This window comes from Neopelma chrysocephalum, unplaced genomic scaffold, assembly GCF_003984885.1.
Source record: "Neopelma chrysocephalum unplaced genomic scaffold, ASM398488v2 Primary Assembly neopelma1_44, whole genome shotgun sequence".
NCBI classification, from domain to species: Eukaryota; Metazoa; Chordata; class Aves; order Passeriformes; family Pipridae; genus Neopelma; species Neopelma chrysocephalum.
The window spans coordinates 20,239,355-20,250,230 of record NW_020897703.1 but is presented as its reverse complement, the minus strand read 5'-3'; the positions used below and the strand labels follow the sequence as shown (position 1 = coordinate 20,250,230).

Sequence of the window (10,876 nt, the reverse complement as noted above, 5' to 3'; positions counted from 1 at the left end):
AGGGAAGGGAAGGGAAGGGAAGGGAAGGGAAGGGAAGGGAAGGGAAGGGAAGGGAAGGGAAGGGAAGGGGGACTTTACTGGTTTCCAGTGGAAGGATGAGGAACAGACTCTGCCTGTCTTCCAGAGCAGGATCCTCACATGTGCAAACATGGAAAAGTTCTCTTATGCTTCAGCATAAGTAGTGTTCAGAGCTTCTTCTGCCTGTCTTTGGCTGATAAACACTGCCCCTGCTTTCCTCCTGAGACAGGCTGTGTGGGTGATTGCACTAGGAATTGCACTAGGGCTTTTAGGGACATCACCTTGAAAAGTGATGCTCTAGGCATTCAGTGGGCACTACAGAAGCAAGGGGCAGCCTCAAAAGATGTCCTGGGGCAGAGGTTGCTGTCATGTGCCGAGCATTCAGGAGATGAGCTCCAGATCTAGCCTAGCTCTTTACCATCACCTTTGGTATTGCATCCACTGTCCTCCCTTTCTTTGTGCATACTTGCTCTGAGCATTCCCTGTCTGGAGTTCACATAGCAATTTGTAGAAGATAAAGCCCTGAAGTAAGGACTGACTCCAGCACTGTTTAGACAGATGTCCACTGTTGAGGGCAGTTCTGTACCGTCCCTGGGAAGGACCTGGCACACCAGAGTGGGTATTCTGAAAATAGCAGCACTTTTTCAGTGCTTGCCTGTACTTACAATGATTGCCTCAAGCTTCTCTTTTGCATAAAGGGGAAGCACTACACAAGAACCTTAGAGTGATGTTTGCTAAACGATTTTTGTTGTTTGATGCCATAAACAAGTGATAAGTCAAAGTGATAACACATTGAGTTATGGCATTTTGTTCAAATCTCCTTACATGAATTCTTGGCCTCTGATGTGTAGACGGAAGATGCAAGCTTACTGTATAAGGCCCTGTGTGAATTGTGACCAGAAAGAAAGAATTTTTATTGCAGTAAACAAACAAGAAAGGAGGTAAGTTTCACAGTGTGTTAAAAGTTGACAGAGGAGAGAAAAAGATTAACAAGAGTCATTCATTTGCTTTTTTTATTATGTATATTTTCATTAGAAAACAACCTTGAACACCCAGGAATAGTTTTCTAATAAACGTAAGCTCATGAAGAGCACTTGGAAGTTTCCATTCTGGGTTCAGGAGAATGACGGGACAGTAACACAGTTGACATGGTCATTCCTCTTAGTCAACCCCTCCCTTGTGGCTGATGTTTTCTTACATTGCAGCCTTCCCTTCCCCATGCTTCCTGCCCTGGACAAAACCACTCCCTCCCTCCCAACCCCACAGGCATCTCTGTAGAAGTCTCAAAGAGAGTATTTCTGCATGGACACACCCTTGATTCAACCCTCAGTGAACAGAGTGATTTCTTCCAGGCCTGAATGAGGACCCCAGCAACAGACCTTGAGGATCCATGCAGAGACACTGCTTCGTCTCCTGGGCAGACCCTGTAGTAGTGAAGGAGTCCTTAGGAGTGATTTCAAAGGCAACTTACATGTAGAGATGCAAAATTAGCCTAACTGGGACTCTGCCCACTGGAGATGAAGATCCAGGGAAGTGTTCTTGCCCTCCCTGCTACCTCTGTTCTTAGGCTCAGCCTCTCAGGGGCAAAAGTCCTGAAGGGGTTGTGCATAGCTATGGGCTGGTTGTGCTTCTGGAATGAGGAAGATTTCCCCACCAAGCCTGGCCTGCATTGCCTACAAAGGGTTTGTTTATAGTTGAAAGCTGATGTGTATGAGCTAAAAACACAAGGGGCAAGGCCATTTTGATTTGCTACCAAATAAATCTGACAAAGATTCCTGCTCCTCTGTCATCAGAGCAGACCTCACCCAGGTTTACCACCATCTACAAGTGATTTGTCCTTACCGTGTTTTTGGCTCAGGTACATCATCCACTATAGTTACCCTGAGGCTAAAAAACAAAAGATTCCCCATGCCATTATCCCACAGCTCAATAGCTTGAAAGTGGTTGCTCTTCTGGTTGCTCTTCTGGATCAAGAAGCGAAACTCTGTGAAAAAGGGTTGGGCTGGCCACATCACTATAGAGGGATGTGAGGAAGGTCTGTGTGCCTGTTAGCAAGGAGTAGAAGGGCTGTCCACACTCCCATCTCAGACAGATGTTTTACCATTTAGTAGCAATGAATCACCCCTTTCCAAAGGAAAGTGAAGATTATGGAGTAGTGGGTGAAAGGGGAGGGGGAATATAATCTCATAAGAACATAGGTACTGAGATTAGCTGATCAGAGAACATCAATTTTTATCTCTCTAGCTGGAAAAGAAGATCAGGTGGGTTAGAAGTCTGTTCATCCTTATAGGAAAAAGAACCTCAGTAAAATGTAGTGGAAGAACCCCAAGAGAAGAGTGCTAGGCTGGATTTTAAAGCAAAGCTGTCCTGTGATGAAGGACAAAGAGCAGAGTAGCTCTCTCACCAACTTGAGCTGTGAAAGGATGAGACAGGTCACTTGCAGGGGCACAGTGGGCATGTGCAATTTTTGTGTTTATTAATAACAAAAGCTACATAAGCTGATAGATGCTGCCCAACAGTGACTTGCTAACAACAGGCAGTCATCCTGCCACAGAGGGAGGCAACTGTAGGCAAACAGCCTGATGCTGGCTATCCCATCCAGAGAGGAGCTGTGGTCCTCTGCAGATGTCTGCACTCTAGGAAGGCTCCTTGAGCAGACTTGATCACTCAGACTTTGAGCAATCAGGCAACTGAAAGTGATGTCCTAATTCTGTTTGGTAAAGCACACCTTGATGCGTAACATAACATATAAAGGAGCATCTCCCCTTAGTACCTCTTCTCTACTGTTATTTAATTCTTTAAGACTTGGATATCAGAACCCTCTTTTTAAATTTTCTCTGGTTTTTTTTTCTTTTCCCCACCTTTTTTCTTTTTCTTTTTCTTTCCCAAGATGCTTGGAAAAAAAAAGGGTTATTAATCAAAAAATTAAAAAGTTGGGAAAAAAGTCCTGACAATGTGGCTTGGAAAAGAATTTCTGTCTGAGTTCTTGCCCCACTCAGAAATCCATCTCTTCTCAAACAGTTGTGGTGGCGAGTGCTTGTGCTTTTGCATCATTGTGCTTTTTTGAGCATGGCTCAGATAAGTTTGAGAGGTCTTCAGTTTGTTTCCTACTGCTGGAGCTGAGCATCTGTTTTCCACATACTTCTGCCTTAATTAAATGCTATACAATAATGAGCATGAACCAAAGAGAGGCCAGAAGTCACATGAAAGCATTTCCCTCTTCTGTCTTCTCTTTGCCTGAAGTCAAATCATATGTCGCATTTTCCACACGGCAACTCCCTAGCTCCTGTCGGACTTATTCAGTACAGTTAAGTATTCTTTCAGGTTTATTTAGGATTTTTTTCTCTTCTTTATCTTTTCAGGATAACATTTATAAATATATACGAATATGTTTACATATATTTTATCTTGAAATTCCAGTTCTGGAAGAGAAAACATCATTCTTTCATCAAAGGAGAAATTCACCCACTGACCTGGAGGTAATCTGAATAATGAACTAGGATAGTTTTTGATGTTTGTGTAAACAGCACAGGATTGTCAGTTTCTGCTCTCCTTGTATCCAACATGAGAGATAGGAGATCAAAGACTGCCTTCAGTAACTGCAGCATGTCAGACTTGCATTATTGAGGGAAATATTCCTAGAGCCATCGATTCACTGCTGCTGAATGGGGGAAATCAATCAGTGTCTTCACCATCTCCTTCAACATGTAAGAAGAGGTGGAGGTCAGTGCAATAAGCTCCTACACTTGTTTCCCCTCTCACTTATTCAAATAAATCACTGTTCATCAATGAAATGATTTTGCCTGTCTGGAAACATGAAGGATGTCGAAGACTTTAAAACTAGTGTGTGAGGAATTCCGTGTCTGCTCAGGAAATCTTCAGGGCTAGAGCCTAGGGACAGCAAAGGGGATGAGGCATCTGTTGGCTCAGGAATGGGAAGGAGCAGTCACAGATGAGGTGACAGTGGAGATTAGGATACTCGGCCAGTAGTCACTAAGGCAATTGCACTGCTGACTGTTCCCCTACAAATGCTTGCCCATCATACAATAGTAAGAGGAAGGAATAGGTCTTTCTGACTGTGCATTCTCACAAGGAGATGTGCAGGAATCCTGGTAGATGAACCACAGGTTGGAAGTGCTAATGGTGCAGCCTCCTCCTACACTGAAGAGTAGTAGTGCTTTGAATAGTTTGCTTTAGTTTCCTCTTGAGGAAAACAAAGAGAGGATGCTTGAATGACTGACCACAATATGTGGGCAGAGGATGGTCTTCAGGACTGGAAAGTCTTCAAAGTTGTCCTCCACCTATGGGCATTGGCTCTGATGTTTTACTGCTGCCAGATCAAGGCCTTTGAGAAGAGTCAGGGACCTGGCAGCATAAGCAGTATTTTCCTGTCTCCCTGAGTAAAAACAGGACAGCCAACACTTTTCTCAACTAAAATCTATGCTGCTGACTTGCTCTTTCCTTAGGTCATCCATCATAGTAAGGTAAGACATGGAGCTCTTCAGCACCTTGCTTGGGAAACCACAAAACGGAACACATCTGATTTACTTGAAAAGCAGCCCATAATTTCTTACATTTTAAATTAGAAACCGAGTGTTAGCTGGGTATATGGGTTTTGCTAGCATTATTGTGGTTTTTTGTGGCAACCAATTAACAGCAGGCACTGAGACTGGCAATGAAAATACATACCAAAGATGACTGACTGAGGCTTATAGAGTTTGACTTATTGATACAAACTCTTAACGGTCCCTGTGTTCTCTGATGACCCTTGGGTTAGTGCATGTGCTTGATCCATTGCAGGCACAGAGGAAGAGGGTTTGAACTTGGCAGTGAGTATTTACCAAGAGACAGGATGGCAAGAACGGAAGAGCTGTGGGAGCTGGAGGCCAGCATTGATGTTTCAGTAGTCAAGAATAGCATTGGCAACTGACACAGAGCAAAACACCTCTGAAGAGCATAACCAGAAAAGAATTACCAGAAAGAACTGTCAAAGCTGACAGAAAATCAGGGGACTGGCAGAAATCACAAGATTGAGCAGGACCATACACACACATTTTCTGATGATGGCTGAACACAGTCCTCCACACTGACCACCCCCAAACAATGTCAGAGGACCACAAAGCCCAGGAACTGAAGGGTCTCCACAGTGATAGGACCTGGAATTTTCTCCACTGGGAGAAACAGCTGCCAAACTCTGCAAGCTTTGTTTGTCAGTGGAAGGTGATCTGCCAGCTTTGTAACAAAATACAGGGAATGTCTCTTCAGGGACCCACCAGACAAAACTAGAGGAAAAACATGGGGAAGAAGAGATGCCTTCTGTAGCATAGCTCTGCCCCATCTCTTCTGTCAGCTAGAATCCCTCAGTACACAACTTATTTTTCATGTCTCGGGAGTATACTGTCTCTGTTTGCACCTTTGAAAGTCCTGCATAGTAGCACAAAGGGGATGGCACAAGGAGATTGTGGGAGATGAGAGAACTGTGCTATGGAAGGAAGAGATCCTCATCAGTATTTCTTCCATCAATACTTTGGGGAGGAAAGAAAAAGAGAATTCAAAACCCCAACCCCCACACTAAATTTGCACTTGTTCTCTCAGACTGGCAGCCTAGAAGTTCATAAACTCAGAATTACCTTGTTCTGGAGTAAACTGCTCTGAAAACAGTTTCCAATGGCTTCCCCAAGTTTGCTTTGCTGGTGGCAGCCCTTCGGCTCCGTGCTGGCACGTGTATGAAGCTCTCTGAACAAGTTTTGACCTTCCATTAGCCCCTCTGCCCATCAAGCCAGCTAATGACATGCTTTGTATTGCACAGAACACATACAATTGACAAGTTCATAGTGTTGTTTAAATATTAAACAGTCTAGACAGGCTTTTGAGTCTTACGCCGCTATGACAAGGCTCAGACCACACCCATCTCTGAAACTGGGCTGCGGGATCATTTGCACAGTAAGACAGACAATAAGACTTGTATACATTGCCATGCAACAGAATAGACCCCAAACCGCCAGCCCTAAGTGGAAAGTTTATTTCTAAGCACAATATATGGAAAAAACCAAACCAACAAACCCCACAGATATAGAAAACGTTGTAGCAAATCCCTGGTCAAGTAGGACTTCATGTCTGTCACTACCCTGCACCTCACAGCCGCTTAAAATGTCATGCAATGGAGGAGAGGGCACTTGGACGACACCCTCTGCTTCGGATCAAGGAGGATCTCCAAGCAGGAGAAGGCCGATGGAACTCCTGCTGAGTGATTCAGACTGTAACCAGCAAAAGGGCAGCGCTGCTCACCCCCACCACACGCCTCGTGACTACCGGTGGTAGACTTAGCACTTCAACAGGCTTTACCAACGTGGGTTCTCACAACATCCCTGTGAGGTAGGTACGTATTGTTATTCCCCCTTTGCGTGGAGGGGGGACTGAGCCAAACAGCCCAAGGCTACAGAGTCAGTGGCAGAGCTGGAGTGAGAGTATGCAGAGTCCTGTGTGCTCAGAGTACCAGATCACACCACTCTTTCACAGCAAGTTGTGCTTCTGACCTCATAAACTTTTAGCCATTAGCCAAATTAAAGGAATTTGACTTCTCCATATTAAATGAGTGGAGGGCAGGGAGGGAAACAACATCATGGGTTACAGTTGTCCCTTCATCTGCATATGCTTTCCCCTTCCCAAAATCACCATAATTACTCATCTCTTGGAATGAGGACAGCTTCCAGAACAGGTATAGGGGCGAAAGGCTACTGTGTTTTTTTGCTTTGGGCAGGTTTCTCTCTACTGTGGATCAGAAGCAGTTCTTCCAGAGACTGTTTGTTGCAACGCTTTCCTTCTGGGGATAGCTACTTTCAGAGATGACTGGAACTGCCCCTTCCCTTTCCCTCTGCCCACCAACATCCCTTTCTCCTCTCTGCCAAAAGCACTCTTTGGTAGATAGTAAATCTGGTCAGATAAAGGTACAGTGGTCTCAGGAACCATGTTTCACATGGGTCCTCAGTAAGTCAGCTTTTTTGAATGGTGTTTCACCTCCCACACTCTCTGCCACAGAAGTACCTGTTCTGTTGCATCCTGATATTTAAAGGGACACTGTCAAGTAATTGAGGTGAAAAACATGGCCTTGCCTTAAGATGCTAACCTCCATCTTCAATGTTGCAGAATGGCTGGTGCGCTCAAACCCAGGGGCTGAAGTCTGACACCTTCTCTGGTCCAGAAACACCTGACCTATGACAGGCTGGGTGCCAAAGGAGCTGGTACCATGTTTTCCCTGCCTCCAATAGAAGCTGTGAGAGGTGCTGGTACGATATGGAGGGCAGTTGAATGCAGCCATCGTGCAATGTTGCTCGGCACTGCTGCTAAATGGATGCAGTTTGGCTGAAGTGCTTATCTTGATTTTGTGGGGAGCTGGGTTCACCACAGGTTCATTGTTTAGGACTGCTGAGCTGTTGCTCCTCAATTAGCTAATCTCTGTATTTTTAAGGTTCTTGCTTTTATGCTTCCTTCATGGTAGATGCAAAATAGCTAAACACCACAGAGTTGGGACATACCCTCCACAGAGCCAGGACAGTCAGCAGGAAATCAGCAATATGGATTTCCTCCTGTTGCAGAAGAAAGGTGGGGAGGAGAGGGGTAGGAATGATGAAAGAAATGGAGTGAGTGGAGAGAACCATACGTGCCCAAATGGAAAAGGACAAAATCGGTAGGGAAAGAAATTTTATTTTCAAGCTTGTAAGAGAATATTACAAACAATGGAGAGTAAAAAAAGCCCAAACCCTAAAAACTATTAAAAAGTACTTGACAGTGTCCCTTTAATATCCACAAATGATTCAGCCATTGTGCATTAAAAGAGAATGTTCCTGAAGAGCAACCGGTACCTTCGAAGATATATCCCAGAGAAGGAGACTTATTAGAAGTGTTACACAGTCAATCAGCAACTGTGCTCCCTCTTCAGACTAACTCTCTTTTGGATGATTGAATGGAATAGACTCTGTAATAAACTAACAGACTGGATGTGAAAGGATCAGCCTACAAGACTGAGTGAGACTGTTGCAAATTGAGCAGCAGGGATACAGACACCAAAAAAAAAAGTACATCTCTAATGCATGAGTGTCTGAATCGGCAAGGGAGCAGACACCCACAGAGGATGGGTCATCTTGTGATCGGAGTAAAATGGAAGGAAATTAACCTGGAATGTCTGCATGGAAAATGATGTGTGTGAGTGGCAAGATTTGGATGCTGGATTTGGGGTTATGAAGGCATGAATCACACCAGTACTTGTGCTTGAAACACCTGCGGAACGTTTGTACAAAATTTGCCAAAAATGCCTATACGTCGAATAAAGGTCATGGAGCGCCCTCCCCCCTCCCAGTTCTACCCTTACAAACCCCTTGTCAGGAACATTATGAAAAAAAAAGGATTTTTGGTGAAATTTGTGTATGCCTGGATTTTTTTAAGATTTTGTTGGTGAGATGTTTCAATCTCTCCTTCTGTAAATAAATATTGAAAAATCCCCAGCCATTTAACTTCAGGTACCCCATGGTAAATCAAACAAAGCTCCAGTGACTAATGAAACAAAACAACTCATAGCCCTGGTTAATCACAGTCTGGAAAATAAAAACACTCCAAATATTTCGTTCCCTTCCATGTTTTTATAAATCTCACACTATGTGTGTGTGTTTGTGTGCGCGTGCGTGTGTGTACGGGGGTGTGTACAGAGCGTTACCTATTCCAGGTAATAGGATTTGTAAGACATGCTAAACCGTCTGTTCCTCTGCTTCCCCAGAACTCTGCCTACTCAGTTTGTAGTCTGTATTGCACTTGTTTTGTTGGTTTTTTGTGATTTGTGTTGTTGGTTTTTTTCTTTTTTTTCTTTTTTTTTTTTAAACAGGCTGGAAAACATTAACCTCTTTAGCATGAGTGTGCAGCTCTCCCTCCACCTGCTTTTTTCCTCAGCTGGCCAGGTGCCGCCTCTTATATCTTGTGCAGTTACTGAAAAATGAAAAGGAGAGGAGGAAAAAAAAAGAGAAAAAAGAAAAGGAAAGAGAAAGAAAAAGGCACACCATGCTCCTCTGCTTTATGAGTTCTTTGTCTCCTCCGCTTCGTGTTAAGGCCTCCTGAATTCCTCGGCTCAGACCGTCGTGACCCTCATGACGAGCTCTCTGTTACTACTAGACTGACTCCTCTGTTCGTGAGGCCTCAGGTGGCTGAGTATATGCAGGATGGTATAAGCACAGTGGTGGTCAGAGAGGGTGCCTGTGGCATGGCCGGCAGCCCGTGCCCCGCTGTCGGCTGGAGCGGAGTTAGTGGCTGTACCACCAGTGGAGGACGAGTGGGTGGTTTGGGAGGAGGGGCGCTGATTTGTCCTGGTCCCTGTTTTTTGCTCCTCCATGTCCTTTGTTTTGTCATAGTTCAGCACTTTCCACTGCTGATTGACCGCCTGCCACCGTTTAAAAATCCGGTAAACCGAGGGCCCTTCGTGTATTATTAGACCTGGAGGGAAGTGGGAAAGAAATAAACATAAAACAGAAACAAAACTTTAGAAAGAACCACAAACCTACCCCAGCACCTTTCCCCAGCTAGCTGGTTAATCTCAGCTCTCCCTCAGCCAGTGTTTACTCCATATAAATCCTGTATTTTAATTACCGACAGTCAGAGCAGTGGTGCTCCTCCTCTCCTGGATCCCTTTTCCCCCTGAATTAAAAGGATTACAGTTTTATCTCAGCCATCGATAAAAGGATCGTAAATGCAGCACAGTGAGTTATGCTCTTACAGCAACAGAGTATCTGTTTACCAATAAATGCCTGAGGTTCCTCAGTTGCTGGACTAATTTTTCATGATGCATAGGCATGATTCATTGAGCTAACGGCGTGTGTTTGGAGGGGGTGTTACTGGATCTGACGTGCCAGTGATGGCTGCTGCTCCAGCGTCATGTGTGTACACAGCCCGTGTCTCTCCCCACACACACGGCAGCAGAGCAGACACACATGTGCAGGCCAGAGGCAGCAATTGAGCCAAAAAAAAGGGGTCTGTCTATTCCCATAAGTGGTTTGTTATCCAAGGCAAAGTTTTGCTCATCTGCAGAGCAGGTACCTCACTGTACATCATTGCTTCCTCTCAAGGGGGAACTCAGCACGCTTGACAGAAAGGGCAGATGAGCTCACACAGTGTGCACTGAGTGTGTCCTGCTGCCCTCCTGCATTCACCAGAGCTAATGTCTGGGGGTGGCACCGGGCTGCACGACACCTGACTTCTAATGGTCTCCACATTCAAAAAAGAACGAGCAGCTCAGGCCCTTCCACCCAGCAGTTATCTCATCTCCCAGCTGTCTCCATCATCCTCCCCAGCCTTGCCAGATGAATAAGGAATTAAATAATTTTAGTTGTTTAGATGACGACAGTACTTTAGTATTAAGCTCTGTTATTATTAAGTTGCCAGGCTCTGGCTGGACCCTTTGGAAGCACTAGGTCCAGCAGTGGCTGCAACACAGAGGTGTTCTTCTCCACTTGGGCTGGAGGAAGCTGCAACATCTCATGTAGATTAGCTGGCACACTGTAATTTATCCCACAGGCTTTGCTAGACAATGGGATTTATGTGGAATGAGGGGGGTCTGAGTCTCCTTGTTTTGCAGCCATCTGTCTCTTAGGAAAGTGCCTTTTTATTTCATGTAACTAAAGCCAGACCAGCAGGCAGGACTGGGTCAGTTAGCACATGGATAGCTTAATTTTTCTTAATGACTCATTCTCAGTCAGGATCAAGATTATCGAAAACACTTCTAGGAAGAGTAGCTCTCTTACCTGCCTGTTGCAAGTGTAAAAGTACAAGAACAAAAGACCCACAAGAAATAAGAATCAAAATCATGCCTAAACAAATA

The 10,876-nt window shown here is 44.7% G+C and overlaps 1 protein-coding gene across 1 annotated transcript in view; it reads right to left on the bottom strand.

The window, feature by feature from the left end:
• Positions 1–2,882: 2,882 nt before the first annotated feature.
• MARCH4 (membrane associated ring-CH-type finger 4) overlaps positions 2,883–10,876 on the bottom strand; it is a 103,581-nt gene continuing 95,587 nt past the window's right edge. The window contains exon 5 of the mRNA XM_027678890.1: positions 2,883–9,495. Coding sequence (XP_027534691.1) covers positions 9,134–9,495 — 362 coding nt within the window. The 3' untranslated portion in view covers positions 2,883–9,133. The remainder of the gene's footprint in view (positions 9,496–10,876) is intronic.